We start from the raw sequence: 20,402 nt of genomic DNA, 5'->3' as shown, positions 1-20,402 counted from the left end.
CTGAAACGTGCCATTATTTTAAGTGCATTTTATTTATCAGAAGCGTGCCATGTGAAAGAGTGGGGAGGACTAAGCACAGAGCCATGGTCCATAGGAAACAATGCAAAATGTGTATATGATTTTAAGATTAAATGATTTATTTTAGATTTTATTTGAATAAATGCTTAGTATTTCAGGTACTCATTTTAATTTCAGTATCTTTATGGCTGCAGAATAGGAATGAATTGAACTGGGGAGAAAACAGTATTTTTCAGGTTTCTTATATTTACCACTTCCCACTAAAATAAATGTATGGATCAGCCTTCCTTATGTAGTTAGAGGTGGAAAGTTCAGTGAGTTTCCACATTAAAAAGAAATGTGGATTACTTGAGAAATTCAAGGAAGAGTTAGTCTGGTTTTGGGGGTTTTGATTTGTTTGTTTGTTTACATTTGCAGTATGACTGGATTCAGCCTAAGTCTTTTGGTGTTAATTTTCCTTTCTTATTAGTCATATATAAGACTGTAGACTGGTCTTTGATGAAAAGGAAGTTTTGAATGATAGAGTCCACAAAATCATTAAAGAATTAGAAGGAATGATTTATAACGTATAACCTAATGTTTTTGTTTTACAATAGAAATAAAAAAATGGTTAAAATCATGTCTATTTTGTTGAAATCATCTCAGATTTTTTTTCTTTTAATTTTAATAGTCTATTAGGTTTAAAGTCAGTATTTTCTACATTGGAAAATTAGATTCTAGTTATGATCTGATCTTATGTATGGCCAGGTTTCTGCCTTTCAGTTTCAAGGAATTATATAGTACAGAATGAATACACAGGATATGTGGCTCTCCTCCCATACTTTATAATATCTGTTCTTGTATTGTTCATGGAATTGTTTGTCATAATGAACATACAAAGATAATCTTGCAAGGATTTTTCAGGCCAAACATATCAGGACTCATTATTTGGTATTATGCATTTTTAAAGTTATGAAGAATAGCTATCTTTTAAGTCCATGGTGTTTTGCAGTATTACTTATAAATATGTACCTCCTCATGAATCTTAAGTTCAAAAATTATTTTAATGTGGGCGCCTGGGTGGCTCAGTTGGTTAGGCAACTGCCTTCGGCTCAGGTCATGGTCCTGGAGTCCCGGGATCGAGTCCCACATCGGGCTCCCTGCTCAGCGGGGGGTCTGCTTCTCCCTCTGACCCTCTTCCCTCTCGTGCTCTCTGTCTCTCATTCTCTCTCTCTCAAATAAATAAATAAAATCTTAAAAAAAAATTATTTTAATGTGTTTATAATTAAATATTGAAAGTTATATTCTCCTTTGAGTAGATATGTATAATACATTAAAAATAACATAACTGGAACACGAAAGTTTAATATCAAAATTTTAATTCATTTTAAAAAGTAAAAACAGCACCTTTTTTGTCTTTTATTGAGATATAATTGATATTTAACATATTAGTTTCAGGTGTGCAACATGATTTGATATTTGTAGGTATTGTGAAATGATCACCATAGTAAGTCTAGTTAACATCTAGCATATGTAGTTGCAGATTTTTTCTCTTGTAATGAGAACTTTTAAAATCTATTAGCCATTTAAATCCTTTGCATTCATTTTTAAAAATGAGTTTGGGGCACCTGGGTGGCTCAGTTAAGTGTCCAACTCTTGAGTTCTGCTCAGGTCATGATCTCAGGGTCGTGGGATTGAGCCCTGCGTCGGGCTCTATGCTCAACGGGGAGTCTGCTGGAGATTCTCCCTCTCCCTCTGTCTTCCCCCGCCCCCCATCCCAGCTCACCCATGTGCTCTCTTCAATCAATCAATCAATCTTTATAAAAAAATAAGTTTGTTAGTCATGTTTAGACTATCTTAATAAAAGTTACATCATCTGGAAATACTTAAGTATTCATCTACCTTGGGAAATATGGTGAGGTTTATCTGTTTATTTAGCAATATTGTAATACTTATTGGGCTCAAGAAAATCATACCTACTCTTCAACTAGCAATGCTAGCCTCCTCCGTCATCATTGAAGGCCATCTTGGTTGCTTCTAATTTTGGCAATTATAAATAAAGCAACTAAATATTTGTGCTCAGCTTTTTTTTTGTATAGACATAATAAGTTTTCAAATCACTTGGGTGATAAAAACCCAGCAGTGTGATCACTGAATTGTATTGTCAGAGTATGTTAATTTTATAAGGAATTGCCAAGTTGTCTTCCAAAGTGCTATACCACTTTGTGATCCAATAAGTAATGAATGAGAATCCTGTTGCTCCACAACCTCGTCAGCATTTGATGTTGTCAATATTTCAGATTTTGCCCATTCTAATAGGTGTGTAGCAGTATCTAGTTGTTTTAATTTGCATTTCCCTAATGAAATATTATGTTGAGTATGTTTTCATATTCTTATTTGCTCTGTATATCTTCTTTGCTAAGGTGCCTGTTCAAATCTTGTGCCCAGTTTTTAATGAGCTTGTTTTCTTACTGTTGAGTTTTAAGAGTTCTTGTATATTTTGGATACAAGTCCTTTATCAGATAAGTTTTGCAAATACTTTCTCCCAGTCTATGGGTTGTCTTTTTAATCTCTTAACAATATCTTTCAAAGAGCAGAAGTTTTTAATTTGAATGAAGTTCCATCTTAGCAGTTTTTCTCTTTCATGGAATATGCTTTTGGTTTTATATCTAGAAACTCATTGCCAAACCCAACCCAAGGTCACCTAGGTTTTTTCCTATGTAATGATCTAAAAGTTTCATAGTTTTGCCATTTCAATTTAGGTCTCTGATCCTTTTTGAGTTAATTTTTGTGAAAAGTATGAGTCAGCTTCTCAATTCCTGTTTATTTATTTGTTTATTGATTTTTGCACATGGATGCCCAGTTGTAGCACAATTTGTTGATAAGCCTATCTTTTGCTCCATTGAATTACCTTTACTTCTTTGTCAGAGATCAGTTGGCTAACTTTGTGTGGGTCTATTTCTGAGCTCTCTGTTCTCTTTCATTGATCCATTTGTCTTTTTTTTTTCCTAATACCACATTGTCTTGATTATTGTAACTTTGTATAATAATTCTTTAAGTTGGGTAGTTATCACTCCTGTGTTCTTCAATATTGTGTTGGCTATTCTGGGTCTTTTGCCTTCCCACATAAACTTTAGAATCAGCTTGTCAGTATCCACCAAGTAATTTACTTGGATTTGGTTTAGAATTGCATTGAATCTATAGATCAAGTTGGGAAGAACTGACAACATTGAATCTTGACAATATTGAATCTTCCTATCCATGTACATGGACTGTCTCTCCACTAATTTACTTTTTTATTTTTTTCATCAGAGTCCTATAGTTTTCCTCATATAGATTTTGTACATATTTTTTAGATCTATCTTTCTTTTTTGGTGCTAATCAAATCATGTGATTTTTTAATTAAAATTGCAATTGCTCATTGCTGGTATCTAGGAAAGCAATTGACTTTTGTATATTATCCTTGTATCCTGAAACTTTGCTATAATCACTTAGTTCCAGAAGTTTTTCATGTTGATTCTTTGGTTTTTTTTTTTTTTTTTTTTTTTTTTTTTTTTTTACATAGACAGTTATGTCATTTGTGAACAAAGACAGATTTATGTCTTTTTTTCCTACTCTGAATATTATTTGTTTCCTTTTCTTATCTTATTGCATTAGCCAGGACATTTGGTACAGTGTTGAACAGGAGTGGTGAGGAGACATCCTTGTCTTGTTCCTGTGATCTTAGGGAGAAAACTTCTGGTTTCTCACCATTAAGTGTGATGTTGCTACACATTCTTTGTAGATATTTTTTATCCCTGTCCCTAGTTTGCTGAGAGTTTGTATCATGAATGGGTCTTGGATTGTTCCTAGTGCTTTTTCTCTGTTGATAGGACCATATGATTTGTCTTCCGTAGCCTATTGATGTGATGAATTATATCAAGTGATTTTCAAATGTGGAACCAGCTTTTCCTACCTGGAATAAATTCCACTTGGTCATGGTGTATAAATCTCTTTATACATTGTTGGATTCAGTTTTGCTAATATTTTAAGAATCTTTGCATCTATGTTCATGAGATATATTGGTCTGTGGTTTTCATTTCTTATAATGTCTTTGTCTGGTTTTGGTATTAGGGTAATAGTGACCTCATAGACTAAGTTAGGAAATGTTTTTTCTGCTTCTATTTTCTGGAACAGATTGTAAAGAATTAGTATCATTTATCTCCTAAATATTTGGTAGAATTCACCAGTGAACCCATCTAGGCCTAGTGTTTTCTGTTTTGGAAGATGGATTATTGATTAAATTTCTTTAATAGATATAAACCTATTCAGATTATCTATTTCTCCTTGTGTGAGTAGATTGTCTTTCAAGGAATGGTTCATACCATCTCGGTTATATAATTGGTGGGCCTAGAGTTATTTATAATATTCCTTTATAATCCATTTAATGTCCATGGGATTGCGTGTGATGGCCTTTTTCACTTCTGATATTAATGATTTGTGTCTTCCTTTTTTTTTTGGTGCCTTGGTCAGCCTAGCTGGAGATTTATCAATTTTATTGATCTTTTCAGGAACCAACTTTCCATTTCTTTGATTTTCCTTTATCGTTTTCCTGTTTTCAATTCATTGACCTCTCTGACTTTTATTATTTCTTCTGCTTTCTTTTGATTTAACTTGGTCCTCTTTTTCTAGTTTCCTAAGGCTTGAAGCTTAGATTGTTAATTTTAAATATTTCTTCCCTCCCAATACATGCATTAGGTGCTATCAAGTTCCTTCTAAATATTGCTTTTGTTGCATCCCACAAAATTTAATATTTCTATTTTTATTTAGTTCCAAATATTTTTCTTTCCATTATCATCAAAACCCTCCGTTTTGGGGCGCCTGGGTGGCTCAGTTGGTTAAGCGACTGCCTTCGGCTCAGGTCATGATCCTGGAGTCCCGGGATTGAGTCCTGCATCGGGCTCCCTGCTCAGCGGGGAGTCTGCTTCTCCCTCTGACCCTCCTCCCTCTCATGCTCTCTGTCTCTCATTCTCTCTCTCAAATAAATAAATAAAATCTTTAAAAAAAAAAAAAAACCCTCCGTTTTGAAGAGGTATATATTTATAAACATTTTATTGGAGAAAAATATTAGAGATTTGATGATGTACAGTATGTATCATTTGTGACAGCTGTGCAATTATTCACATCTTCCCAGTTAAATGGCTTTCTGTTGTTAGAGAATGTTTTTAGTTTCTGAGAAGAAGAGTATTCTATGGTAAATTCAAATCCCACTATCTATAAGAGAAAATTTTGATCAAAGTCAACTCTTATTTTAGTCAATTCTAAGACTTGTAAGACATTATCACAGTTAAATCTATGGTTACTTGAAATTTTAAGTGATGGGTTTAATTTTAAATTTCTTTTTTAAAACAATTCTTTACAAAGTAGATGATTTTCTTTTATGTTCAAAAACAGAGGTAAGAAAAAAAGAAAAAGGCATTTTAGGATGTTTTCCTTTTGTGATAGTATCTGAATTCACATATTATCATCTCTTAGCCACCTACATGTGATGAATATGTTATTTTCTTATATTAAACACTGAAATTTTAAGGTATATTAGCAACATAACCAGATTTTTTCAAAAAAGTGATAAAAATTATTTAACCACCACTTGAGAGTAATTGTCATGAAGGAATTTTCTAAATTGACTTTCTTAGAAGAGTACTTAAGCCATTCTTTTACAAATATTTTTCTTTACCATATGACTTCTCTATGTATGATCAAAATATGAACTTCTACGGTGCCTGGATGGCTCAGTCATTAAGCATCTGCCTTCGGCTCGGGTCATGATCCCAGGGTCCTGGGATTGAGCCCTGCATCAGGCTCCCTGCAGCGGGCTCCCTGCTCAGCGGGAAGCCTGTTTCTCCCTCTCCAACTCCCACTGCTTGTGTTCCTGCTCTTGCTTGTGCTCTCTTTCTCTCTCTCTGTCAAATAAACAAATAAAATATTTTTTAAAAATTGGCTTATTTGTAATTCATTTACTGTACTGTACTTAAATAATTTGGATCGAACACAAAGTTTTTGTCAAAAATCTCTTAGAACATCTAATAATTATGACAGCTATCAAAAATAATACATAGTAAAAATGTAAGTGATGTCTTTAGAGCTTTATATTACATGTAATCTTATAACACACCCATGAGGTGTAGGTACTATTTGTCCCCATTTTACAGATGAGGAAAATGAGGTACATAGCTCTTAAATGCTCAATAAATAATAAGTATTATTGAGTTAATTGAGAATTTTGAGGCCAAATTTTTGTGAAAGGACTAGTCATGTATAACATTGTATTTTTGAAATACTATAAAGCCATGAGAAAAGAATAAATGGTAGATAAAACACTTTAGGTGAATGCAAAATAAAGCTAGTTATTTGTTCATCAGGAATGAGTTTTAGCACAGATACTATAAAAAGTCAGGTTTTCAAAGGATTTGTTCACTCGAATTCTTACCAAAAGGTAGACGTTGAAATCTACCTTTTCATGCTCTGACTGCATGCAGACAATTTACTGGTTAAGGTGATATACAGGAATCTTGCCAATATTGAATTTCAAGTGACAGAGGAAAAATCAGTATAAGAGGGAATTCAATATGCATGGGAAACCATTTGTTCCCTCTGCTTCTTTGATCCTTGCCAAGGCACACGAAAGTAGAGCAAAGCGCCTGAAAACCGGGAACATTCTTGTCCAAAGTTGCAGGGGAACTCTGAGCTCTCACAGGAATTCAGTGTGACAGGATGAAAAACTAAACTGCCGGCCGTCTGCCTTTTAAATGCAGGAAATTTGGGCCATGTCTATACGACCAAACACGCCTACATTGTCCACTGTAGAAATGATCCTGAGGTTTGCAACAGCATGCATCTTGACTCCTACTCCTACATTTTGCCGAGTGAGCAATTCTGAAAATCTTTAGGCCATACTTGCTCATTTTCACTGATGCCTTGTGGACTTTGGAGAAGTTTGCAATTTGTTCAGCTCAAAAATAAACTCTTTTACTGAAGCAGTTTTAACTAACATTCTGGAAACATTTGTCTGCAAAACAAATATTTGTGTCTAAAATAGTCAGGCTATTAAGATGTGAGAAAACAAAACAGATGTTTGTTTGGGGTTGTTGGGTTTGTTTGTCTTGATGGCATTTGCTTGCTTGCTTTTTTTTTTTCCCCACTCCCGAGGAAACACAGTGTTAACCTTAATGAGATTATAAAATTCTTGAAAATAAAGTTCACTTTTTGTTTTATATTGTCAGGAATGTCATAAAAATAAGTTGCCTTATCTTTGAGTTTTGGACTATGTTTCCAAAAAGTGAAAAATTCAGTGTTTTAGAATTTTCCCATTTTGTGCTTCATTACTGGTTTGACTAATTTTTTCAGTTTGTTGTCTGGAAGGCAGGATGCTGTATAGAGTTAATTTTAGTATACATGCATTCAAATATATCATTCTTCTAATTTATATTTAACGTATGATTTGTATATAAATACCCAAAATAAGAAAACATACATTATTGAACTATATTATTGAACTATATTTTTATTGAGTTAAATTCGTTTACTAGCCCTCCCAAACATTTATTACTTTATCTTTATAATTCTTTCTTCTCTTTATACTTAACATATGATTTGTATAAGTACCGCTCACTAACCGATTGCACCCCTGGAGCTCCTTAACATATGATTTGTATATAAATACCCAAAATAAGAAAACATATATTATTGAACTATATTATTGAACTATATTATTGAGTTAAATTCGTTTGCTAGCCCTCCCAAACATTTATTACAAGCTAATTGATTCATTGTTTCTGTAAAGCATTAAGCGTCCTATGGGACCAACACAAATCACTGTAATAAGTTTCCTTGTTTAAGTTGGAGGACATCAGCATTTATTGATACAAAATTTTTAAATTAGGGATGGTTGAGAAAAGAACATACAAATTTATCTGTGCCTCATTTAATTTGGATTGAATGGTTTAGTGGATAAATTTTGGGTTAACTTTTATTTTCTGGGGGGGGTAATTTTATTTATGTATTTTTTTTGAAACATTGTTAATACACAATGTTACATGAGTCTCAGGTGTGCAACATAGTAAACTGACAGGTCTATACTTTATGCTGTGCTCCCCACAAATGTAGCTATTATCTGTCACCATATACCATTATCACAATACCACTGACTATATTCCCTATGCTATGTCTTTCATCCCCATGATTTATTGGATTTAACTTTCAAATAAAGGTAGGATTGATGGATTGATGGCTATTGATTTTAGTCCTAGTTCGATAGCCAAAAATTTAAGTTTAACTAATTTTTAAAATTTACTAAAGAAGAACATGTGATCATGGGACAAAATTATAAAAGTATAGAAGGGTTTACAGAGAAGAATAAAATTCCCTTAATTTTTTGTAGCCAGTTTTTTTCAGCCGAGTTCCTTGTGTATCTTTCCAAGGATACATGTTGCTTATATAAACATATACAAAGCACCTGCCCCTGGATACCTTTTTTTTTTCCACATTCAAGTATGTATACTTTCTGTAATTTTTTTCCTTAAAGATAATAGAATACTCTACATACTGTTCTATCCCCTACTTTTTTTACTTAATGATATACAGAGAAAAATTAATAGGTATTTTTGATGTGGATTTTATATGCAAATATAGCTGATTTTTTTTTTGTACCCACTATATGCCAGGCATTTTTCTAAGCACTGTTCATGCATGAACTTAGTTCATTCCCACCCAACTGCATGAGATAGGTAGTGTTATCATTATCCCCATTTTACAGATGGAGAAGCTAAGGAGAGAGGTCCATGACAACATGAGGATTTAACTTCCAGAACTTTGACTACAAACATGAATTCTTAATTAGGCAAGCATGCTGGTTCTAGAAACCACTGTGTCTGAAGTTTCAAATAAGCAAAATAATGGAAATGTAACCAAAGAGGCAGTAACAATCTGGCGTTCATTTTCTTAAATTAATCAAAGAACTCAGCAAAGGCATATATTAGCAGGTATTCTGTTAAATATGTGTTAAATAATTTGAATAGGCTCTATTTGCTCATAAAATAGTGTAGGTCTGAAATTATAGGGAAGTAGTATGTAGTATATTTAAGGTTATCTTGTAGTATTTCCTGAACTATATCTTGGATAATCCAACAACTAATTGCACACTTTTCCTGAATGTGTGCTATCCCCACCCCCCCCCTTATCCTATTTAATAATTACCTGTCATGTACCTGCTTAGAGAATAATTTTTCATGACATCTCTACCATCCCCTATCCTTCCCTGAGGAACTGGTTCTCTACATTTCCAAATTCTTTTTTTTTTTTTCTTTGTTCTTTATTTCTCCACTTGCATCTCATGGTTGATGAGCACTAAGTATAGGGCTGATGCTATTCTTGTATCAAGGAAAAGGGAAGCCATCCATCCTAAAGTGTAAGTAAATGTCTTAATCTAGTACAGTCACCTTCTAATACTTTTGAAAATATTTGTATGACCCCTCCAGAAACTTTATCAAGTACCTCTTCATAAAATTAAAACTGCATTTTCTTCAGTACCATTAGTTAAGACAGATTTTACTACTGTTCACTTTTATGTAAGTGTTGATATTTGAGTACAATTTTCTAATATTTTACATTGTGTATGTGCGCTATTCACCTGGGTTATTGACTGACTTGATAATCATGGATTGATTTAGCAATCACATCTGCCATTGTTTCCGTGGAAAATAGCTTCTGGGTTCCAAGCAACTGATTTAAAAATATGTAAAACCAGGGGTGCCTGGGAGGCTCAGTTGTTTAAGTGTCCCACTCTTGATTTCAGCTCAGGTCATGATCTCGGCTCAGGTCATGATCTCAGGGTGGTGGGATCAAGCCCCACCTCGGGGTCCACACTGGGGTGAAGCCTGCTTGGGAGTCTCTCTCTCACTCCGCTCCTCCCTCTGCACCCCCTGCTCTCAAGCAGTCTCTCTCTCTAAAAAAAAAAAAAATATGTAAAACATAGCTGATTTGTAAATTGACAACTCTCTTGTCTCTACAAATCCGCTTGAGCAACTTTAGCATGAAGCAGTTGGGCAATAGGGACAGAGAGCCTTTAATGAGTTCCAAAGCAGGATCAGTTAGGGAAACAAATTGTTAGGTTTAAAGTTAGCAGGATTCCTGTACTTGAGGTCTTTCTGGATCCCTTGATACAGTAATATCCACTGAAAACCGAATATAATGTACATGCTTCCCAATCATACTTGGCTGGGAACCACTCTCCACCCACCTCCCGCCCCCACAGGGGATATCTATGAACTTGGGCACTGCACTGCCTCACAATATAATTAAGAAAAAGGAGTGGTGGCTAAGGATTTGGGGTTGGGCTAACCTGGATTTGAATCCTGGCTCTATTATTTACTCCGGGCAGGTCACCTAGCACTTGAGCGTATCAGTTTTCCATTAAATGAGGGTAATACTGCTCATGTGTATGGGATGAATGTGAGGATGACTTTATGTAAGTGGCCAACAAAGTGATGGACACCCACTGGGCCCTCAAGTGTTCATTTCTTCCATACATGCATTTAGCAGGTATTTATAAAAGCTTACAGCATGCCAGGCCCTGTGCTTGGCCCAGGGGATAAAGAGGAGACAAGAAGGGCAAGATCCCTGGCAATAGGAAGCCGGTGTGTTTTCTTCCCTCTGGAAGGCTATTGCTGTAGTGCATTGTGCATCGTGGTTGTTTCAGACGCAAAGGCCCCCAAAGTGTGGTTCACCAGTTTCCTTCACGTAGCATGATGGGGAGAGGTTTAAGGCAGAGGTTGAAATGTGTGAGGATGGATGACAGAAGTTTCTATGAGGTTGTCCACAGAGGAGACAATGGCTGTACTCCAGGAGTGATAAAGCTCTCTTAATTTAGTTACTAGACCTTGACTGAGGAGTTAATTTACCGGGGAGACCACAATCAGTGATGGTGTGAAAGGGAAGTAATGTTATAGAATACAGATAGAGAAGTCAAAGCAATTCTCTAAAATCAGTTCAAATAATATTTATTCATCTCTGACTTCTGGTTAACCCTATAACACTAGTCAACAAGTCTACTTGTGTTTATTTTATTCTATCCAAGTTTCTATGGGAGAGTTCTACAGCTGATAACTTAAAGTTGTTAAGATTCCTTTATTTTAAGTGTTCTCCTCTTTGATAAGGTAATATTCACTGAGAATATAATATTAGTGTAATTTATTCAAGACCTTGCTGAGGTTTTTGGGGTTTGTTTGTTTGGTCAAGACAGAGACAACTCCCACTTAAAAAATCTCCCAGTATAACATTTTCATGGTCACACTCCGTGGCATGTAATTTTGAAGGCTTGATGGCCTGTTGCTTGGTAGGTCTATAAGAATCCCAAGCAGCTTTTCAAGGACTATCGTGAGCCTTACCTTATGGCTGTAGCCTTCCACATGGGCATCTTCCCTGGTTTGGTCCCTTTATTTTCACAAGAGAACATCCTTTTTATTCTCAGCACAGGTAACTTAGTAAAGCATATCTGTCTCCACTTAACTGAGCAACCAAGAATAGCTCCATTTCAAGTAACTCATTAGTATAACTTTTACCTTATTGCTTCTTAACACCCAAGGAGACACTTGCTTCTGTCAGCTATCAAGAGGGCACATAATGTCTCATTCTTCTAGATGTTTTCAGTTTTACCCTTAAAATAACAAGGTACCCCCACTCCAGTGCTCTGCAATCTAAGTACTGAATTAGCCCTATGAAGTCTGCTGTGGTCAGCCTGAGAAGTAAAAATCCTATGAAACCTGCTGTTTTATTTACCATGAGGGTATGTTCCTGACATCACACATCTTCTCAGGGAGCAGTCTTGTGAGGCATTTCTGTCTCGTCTCTGTGCTAGAAATACCTATCTTTCTGTAGAAAAATTGATAGGTCACATTCTGTGTACCTGAGTCCTAGAACTCTGTGCCCTTCACTGTGGACCTTAGGGCAAGCAGACCCGTGTTGACCACTTTCTCTCCTGGCTTTATTTTACCTTTCTCACTTCAGTGTTTTTTTTTCTAATGTACTCATTCATTTTTTTAAAAAAAATTGCTGTATAATTATTGTGTACATATTTGGCACATGATCTTTTTGGAGAAAGGTAGGATATAAATTACCCAGAAAATACATTAAGAACTAAAATGTCTTATTCAACAAGAGTAAGAGTGAGAAAATAGATTTATCCCATCCATTCCATATTCAGGAAGCACTTACTTTCTAAATTTTACATTATCACCGTGTTTGTAAATGTCACCATTTTGGTTAATATGTGCACAAAAACCTCTTCAAGATTCTCATAATTATAGCCTCCCAAGGGCACACACCTGCCCATCTTTTCTTCTCTTTCCTCAAAGCCCCAGACTGCCATGTCTAATAGGCTTGTTATTTGTTTCAATCCAGCTAATTTATGTAAAACACGTTGCCAATTGCAAAATGGCTCCCAAATGTAAGAATTCATTTTCTCTACCACTGACATTGTTTTCAACTTGTGCAGTTTATTTTCTTTTCCATCCCTGATGACATTTTAAATGTTCTCCCTTTAAATATTCTAAGAATGTTCTTTCTGTGGAGTCTCTTTGCTTTCTAGTTTCCCATTTAATGTTTTCCCTAAAGCGTCTGTTTCAGTACATTTGTTCATCTAATTACCTCCCTTGACTCACTTCTAATATTGATAAAGGTTATCGAGGAAGCACATTTCTCTTGAGACTTATTCCTTAATCTTGCTATTAAATTTCATTACCCTGTTCCTTAATTGAAGGAAAGGCAGAAAGCACAGTTTCTTCTACTTTCAAATAGGAATGAGGGTTTGAAGATGTTCTTCAACATTCCATTAGCTATTCATTGAGCAGCTCTTAATTACAAAGTTGTCTTAGGTTCTGCAGGGATACAGAGAACAAGAAGGTTATTCCCTATCCTCAAGGAGCGCTTACGTGAATAGCCAAACCTAATAAACATTATATTTAAAAAATGCTGTTCTAGAAGAAGGAGCAAAGTGCTCTGGAAGAATATAAGAACAGAGATCTCTTATATAAAGTATTTGAAGAAAAAGCTAACAAAAGGGGTGAAATTTATCCTCGGCACCAAAAGATGTAAATGGGTGAGGGACAGGAGAGAGATGGGATATTTATTCAAGGCTGGAGTAATAAACCCTTTTAAGTGGGCTCATCGGTGGTATCACTTCTGTCAGTACAAACTTAAACTATATGTAAATTTCGCTAAAGAATGAAAGCCTTTTTGAGCTGAAAGATCACGTTCATCTCAAAGCCTTTTTGATCTGAAAGATCATCTATATGAGTAAGATAACTAAGCCCGGAGAGATGACTTTGAACAATTCACTTCCCACCACAACACTAACGTGTTGAGTAATTCTATAAGTGACAAGTTACAAGCCTGTTCAGATCCTACTGTCTGAATTTGCAGGTTATGCTGGCTACCACAGTGAAATGTGAACTACTCAATTTGCCATGTTCAGTAAGTTAAGGAGGATGTGGAAATGGACCAAAGTTTGCAAATCCATCCCCTCCATGGGTGGGTTATTTCCTGAACACTGAAAGGGAAGAGGTCACATTTTTGGAGTCCGTACAGGTTCCGTAATCCATGCCCCTAAGTTTCGGTTCCAGGCAGCTCCCCTTCTGTCCCCAAACCTCCCCAGGCAGGGGCCCATCAGAGACTATGCCATCTGTCTTTGTCACTACAAAGCAAGGGTTCCGACTTGGGAAATGACATGCTCTCTGAGAAAAGTCAAGACTGGTTCAGTGAGGTGTGTGAAGCAGGAGAAGGCAGATGGAACGAGAGAAATAATCTCAGAGTTTAGAGGAAGCCCTGTTCAATCCACCCCTCTACTTGTCAACCCTAAGGTGGCCTCTTCCTGTGAAGGGTAAGGTCTACTCCTAGTTCTGCATTGCATAAAATAAGTTGAACCCAAAAGCTGGAATCTGGAACCAAGTGTGCCCAGGTTCCCCTCCTGTCGGGTCCTCCCAGAATGAGCATGAAGGCGCATTGATAAGTACTTAACTGTGAACATTCTCTAGGAGAATGGTGAAATAGGATTTGGCATGAAGGCTTATCCATGATCACAAGCAACTTGAACCAGGGGTGCTCCACATGCTGGGTTGTTAGCTCATTCAACAACGGATGTTTACGGAGCCTCTGGTATATTCCAGGCACTGGTCTAGACACAGGGTACTCGGCAGGGAACAAAATAAAGTCTGTGCCCTCAAGGAGCTTATATTCTATCAGAGCACACAGACCACAAGTCAACGTACAATGCCTCTGGTAGTCAGAAGTGCCTGCAAGGATGAAATGGTTTGTAAAATAGAGTTAGGGCAGATAAACTATTTCAGAAGCGTGGTCTGGCAGGGTGACCCTTTAGCAGAGACCTGAAATTACTGAGTAGAGAGTCACCTCCGGGTCTGGGGGAGGAGAGGCAGGACTGGGCTTGGTGGACAGGAAGACGAGTGTCACTGGAACATGCAGGGGTGGAGAGTGGAGGGGGCCGGGGTAGGGAGATAAGAAGCCAGACCATAGCAGGCATGTGGCATGGGGAGGACTTTGGATTCTTTGTGTGTTCGTTTTGAATGAGGTGAGAAGTGTTTAAGCATAAAAGTGACATGATGTCATTACATTTAAAAAAGAATCTCTTTGGTTCTTGGACCGAGAATAAGCAAGGGAAGAAGGGGCACCGGTGGTCATGGAGGAGATGGTTCCAGTGGCCCGGGAAGAGGTCACTTGGGCAGGCTCGGGTGCTTGAGGGGAGGTGGTGAATGTGGTCAGATTTTAGAGAGATTGGAAAGTAGAGCTATCAGGATTTGTTGACAGATTGAATGTGAATAGTAACAAGAGAGGAATCATGGATGACACTACAGTTTTGGGCCCAAACAGCTAAAAAAAAAAAAAAAAAAAGTGCATTTGCCACTTATTACTATGGTAGAAATGGCAGGAAGAGAAGGTATTGTTGGAGAAATCAGGATTTCTGTTGAGCACGTGTTAAGTTTGTGGTACCTGTTAGAAATTCAGAGGAAAATGGCAAGTAAGTTGTTCAATGACTAAGTCTGTTGTTCATAGGATAACCTAGGACCTAAATCTGTGAGTCATCACAAATGCCATTTAAAACTTATGTGTCTGGATGAGTTGACCAAGGCAGGGAGCATAAATGCAAAAAGAGAGCCAAGCATGGAGCCTGGCCTTCCAACCAAGAATGATTTGTTTCAAAGATTTTTTTTTTTAAGGCTCTCGATAAAGGCCTTTTCAAAGCTTTCCAACTTAGTTGCCCTTTTATTGAGAAGTAAAAGCAAGTAGTTGAGCACATGTGTGCACGTACACCTGTGCTCTGTTGTGAGCATCTGTTGTCTGTGGCATTGCTCTCTGACACAGGAGAACTCAAGCAGGAACTTTCGGCCACCACTGGAATTTCTCTAGAGGCCTGAGAATAATAGTTCTCAACTCTGAGGCGGTCTGACTATAGAGGTTGATTCCAGGCGGCCTTCCCCCTGATGACCTTACAGGAGAAGAGAATCTGTTTTACAAAATGCCCTCAGAGGGCTGGAGGTGAGCCTGCGAAGGAATGTTCGTCAGATTCAATTATTTGAGGTCACTGTAAGTCCAGGAGATTTAAGTGTTCAGTATGAAAGCCTACCTGCCCCTTTTCCATTGGACCTTTCACCTAAATTTTCCTAATTTTCCTGTGTAGTGAACAGCATGGCTTGACAACGGCGGGGCATTTGAATTTTTCTTAGAAAGACAGTTTAGCTCATCACCCAGCGTCCCTGGTGTGCTTGCCTGCTTGTGTAATTTGTGATTGTGTCCTCCAGATTCAGTCAACTGCAAAGAGCCCTATAAGAAAGCATCCCCAAGGCCACACACCTGGAGCAGTGCCCAACTTACAGCAGTTTCTTTAGGCTTGGTGCCTGCCTAGAGCCATTCTGCTAGAGATGAGAACACAAAATCCGTCCCAAGATATATGTGTCTGGTGTTCCTACCAACCCAAGGAGATTCTGTAATCTTTTTTGCATGTCAGGTTACCGTGTTCATGAGAAAAGCAGAACTTTGTATATTCAAGGTAGATACATTTTGATATCACGGTTGCTGGGTTCCCTTACCACCAGGGGTAGGGCCTTTAAAAAAGTACATATTTAAATTCCTTTTCTATTTATTATCAATTCCAAAAAAATAAGCACCTTGTTTTGGACCTTGTTCTCCAATTAGTTTGGCAACATGTTGCACTTATTATCTTTATCACAATGTTAACATTTAAGGTTTGCAGCGATGTTGAAGAAGCAATATCACCCAGAGAAGTAAGGTGACAGTCACTTAAATCTCATAGTCATAATGGAGTCACTTACTTGAATCTCATATTAACACACTATTTCCCTAATGAATACAATTATATACTCCCACAAGCCAAATCTGTTTTATAAAGTGTAGTTGAAACACCACCATACTTGTTTATTTTTTAAATTTAATTTCAATTAATTAAAAGTATTATTAGTTTCAGAGGTAGAGTTCAGTGATTCATCATTTGCATATAACACCCAGTGCTTATTACATTACTCACCCTCCTTAATGTCCATCACCAAGTTACCCCATCCCCCAACCCATCTCCCCTCCAGCAACCCTCAGTTTCTTTCCTATGATTGAATCTCTTATGATTTGTCTCCCTCTGTTTTCATCTTGTTTTATTTTTCCCTTCCTTCCTCTATTCTCCTCTGTTTTGTTTCTTAAATTCCACATGAGTGAAATCATATAATTATCTTTCTCTGATTGACTTATTTCGCTTAGCATAATATCCTCTAGTTCGATCCACGTTGTTGCAAATGGCAAGATTTCATTTTTTGATGGCTGAGTAATATTCCAGTGTATATAAACCACATCTTCTTTATCCATTCATCTGTCGATGGACATCTGGGCTCTTTCCATATGTTGGCTATCGTGGACATTGCTGCTATAAACATTGGGGTGCAGGTGCCCCTTCGGATCACTACATTTGTATCTTTGGGGTAAATACCCAGTAGTGCAATTGCTGAATCATAGGGTAGCCCTATTTTCAACTTTTTGAGGAAACCCCATACTGTTTTTCCAGAGTGGCTGCACCAGCTTGCATTCCCGTCAGCAGTGTAGGAGGGTTCCCCTTTCTCCACATCCTCACCAAAATCTGTCATTTCCTGAGTGGTTAATTTTAGCCATTCTGACTGGTGTGAGGTGGTATCTCACTGAGGTTTTGATTTGAATTTCCCTGATGCTGAGTGATGCTGAGCACTTTTTCATGTGTCTGTTGGCCATTTGGATGTCCTCTTTGGAAAAATGTCTGTTGATGTCTTCTGCCCTTTCTTGATTGGATCATTTGTTCTTTGGGTGTTGAGTTTGAGAAGTTCTTTATAGATTTTGGATACTAGCCCTTTATCTGATATGTCATTTGCAAATATCTTCTCCATTCTGTTGGTTGTCTTTTGGTCTTGTTGACTGTTTCCTTTGCTGTGCAAAAGCTTTTTATCTTGATGAAGTCCCAGTAGTCCCATTTTTGCCCTTGCTTCCCTTGCCTTTGGAGACAACACCACCCTGCTCCTTTATTAACATGTTGTCTGTAGTTGCTTTTGCTCTGTAATGGCAGAGTTAAGTCATTGCAACAGACCATATGTCTCACAAAGCCTAAGGTATTTACTCTCTGACTTAAAAAAAAAATTGCTGACCTTTGCATTAGAGTATATAGACAGAAAAAAAAAAATAGCGGGCAAGTTGGCTCCATGCCTCTCTGGGTACCCATGTGATCTGTACCCCGCTATCCCACCAGTGGGTTTCACTGCCCTTGCACCTCACAGTGTAGCCATTTGAGAGAGGATTTCTGGGCAATTTTGATTGATTACAGAACCCATCCTTGGAGTAAGAGGCAATCCCATATTTACCTTAAAGTAATCAAACTCAGCTTTACAGAGTAGCTTTTTCCTTCATAGGAAAACCAATTTTAAAAATTATGAACAGAAATAAACCCAGTGGTGGTTTATGATTCTTTTAGCCAGTAGCATCAGGCTTGATGCATTTATCTCCCTATGGAGAATGCCAAGGTAATCAGAATAACCTTTCCTCATGGAATCAGAATTAATCTCTCTGCATTCTTTCTCTCGATCTTCCTGGTTTTGGTTTGATGCATCCCTTTTGAGAGGATTTTTGCATATATGTATGTTGATTTTGAGAGTCTCAAAGTTTGGGGGTACCACACTGTCAGTGGCTGTCTGGCATCTTCACACTCAACCTGTGTAACTATCCATATACTTTAAATCTTGAGTCTCAAACATGACAATATCTGCTTTTAGGAAAGTAAGACACCCTGTTCTTTTTATCTGAGTCCCCTATAGCAGCAAACAGAATGTAACTGTTGATTGCCATGGCTCACGTTTATTAAATTCAGGTAATCTTTATAAGGATTGAGGATTTCCCACAAAGCTCTACACTTCCTTTTGTAATTGGTATTGTCCTAGTGTAGATTCAGGGTCTAGCCTAGAGATAGTAGCTTCCCTGGCTTCAACCCAATTATCATTATATATGTGGCAAGAGCTTCCTGTCCACACGGAGTCTGGTTACTTGATTCTGTTTCAGGGGAGTAATCTGTCACCTCAGTTAAACTTAGAAATGAGTAAGGAGAGCCTCCATCCTTCCAAAGCACAGAGAGAGGAGCTTGCAGGAACCCCGTATTCTACTTTCTTTACAACTACCACTGGCATATATAGTCCTAGGAGTGTAAAGTTAGATCAAAAGTTCTCTGCTCCACTTAGAATAAATGTGAACACTTATCCCTAAATCTTCAAGGAGTCAACCAGGCCAATAGGCAGTGCTTTATGTAGTGCAGAACTATATATTTAAAAAACCCAAAAAACAAAAAACTACTCCTGTGAAGGAAAACATAATTTAGGGAAATACCAGCATAATTTGAGGATTTGAGGGACTATCAGGACTGGAAAAGTGTCTGCAAATATGAAAAAGAGGTTAAAACTTTTATATTCATCAGTAAAGGAATATAAAAAAAATTGCAAAGGATTTGGGTAGTTCATAAAGAGAAATATAATTTTCAAGCCCATATCTGTAAGTATCTCCAGTATGTCCTAATTAAAATCACTACTATTGTACACCTAATAAAATAGCAAGAACTTCTTTAAAACAATGATAACCATAGTGTATAAGACTGGTAAAACTGACACAATTTAAATTGATACTATCCTTTGAAAACTATTTGGCAATGTGTATAAGAGTAGCTAACATATATATGTATATACATGTTATATACATATATATATGTATATAAGTAGCTAACATATCCAGGGAGGGCATGAGAAATAAAACCAGATAAGGAATTTGGACTGGATACAGTAGGCAGTAAACGCTGATGGATTCTGAGGGTTGGAGGTGCCACGGTTTTTGTATAGATTAGTCTGAAGGTGACCATTTAAGAGGGAAAGACTAAAAGCTAACAGCTAGGAAGATGTGGTAAATATTTTACATCACAGATAATAGGACTTAAAAGCTAAATCATCTTGGCTGTGTCCTCAATTTGACAGACCAGGAGGCTAAAAGACATGGAGGAAATGTCCCTAAGACTCAAGTAGCAGTTATGAGCTCAGCTCAGAGGGACTAGAGGTGCCAAGAGGAACTAAGTGGAATCTTCTGAGTTCCAGTTCTGTTTCTCTTTTCAGTATTGAAAGATTTATGGAACTCTTCAGTAATACTTACAAATGTACAATGTTAATGATCTTATGTAGATTCTAATATTTTATGATTGAATATGTAAACATTAATGTTTAAATAAGCTTTAAAAATAATTACAGCTATTTCTCATTTTTAAATATTTTGACTAGCTGGTAGGAATAATTAGGTAATCTTCATAGACTTAATAGAGCAAAAGCCAAACTTGAGAAACACTCATTCTTTCAATCATCAGGTTTTTTTTTAATGTGTACTTGGTGCTCTGGACTCTTACTGTGCTCTCAGAATATAAAATGAATACCACCAGCTTCTGTCCTCTAAAAGGAGGAGTAATGGACATTTGCTCAAAATAACTCAAGTTATTATCTACTGCATGAATGACTGTAAAACTTGCATAACCCTACAATAAAGATAACCATAAATGCAAAACAGAGACTCCGATTTAGAGAGAAAATTCACAAAGAAGATACGTGATCTTTAGGGATTCTTAGGAATTTCACAGACAGATCAGGGGAGGGGTGGTAAGAATGAAGAAAAAGCATTCTAAGAAAGCGGAACAACATGTTCAATGTCATGAAATAGCCTGGCATGTTCAGAGAACTCAGATAATTAGGTGTGACTGTCTGAAGTGTAGACTGTGAAGGGGAGAGAGACTTGGTGGGACTTCTCTTTGTTTCAAG

General features: G+C 36.9%; 1 protein-coding gene across 10 annotated transcripts in view; it reads left to right on the top strand.

Moving 5' to 3' along the window:
- Nucleotides 1-20,402, top strand: part of EYA1 (EYA transcriptional coactivator and phosphatase 1) — a 170,646-nt gene that overhangs the window by 64,824 nt on the left and 85,420 nt on the right. The window contains exon 7 of one of the 10 annotated variants that reach the window (XM_021688174.1): nt 9,866-9,869. The exons of the other annotated variants lie outside the window; for them this stretch is intronic. Within the exon in view, the coding sequence (XP_021543849.1) occupies nt 9,866-9,869 (4 nt within the window). The remainder of the gene's footprint in view (nt 1-9,865; nt 9,870-20,402) is intronic. 10 annotated transcript variants of the gene reach the window in all.

Source organism: Neomonachus schauinslandi, chromosome 4 (genome assembly GCF_002201575.2).
Source record: "Neomonachus schauinslandi chromosome 4, ASM220157v2, whole genome shotgun sequence".
Classification (NCBI taxonomy): domain Eukaryota; kingdom Metazoa; phylum Chordata; class Mammalia; order Carnivora; family Phocidae; genus Neomonachus; species Neomonachus schauinslandi.
This window is presented reverse-complemented; position numbering and strand designations above follow the sequence as displayed.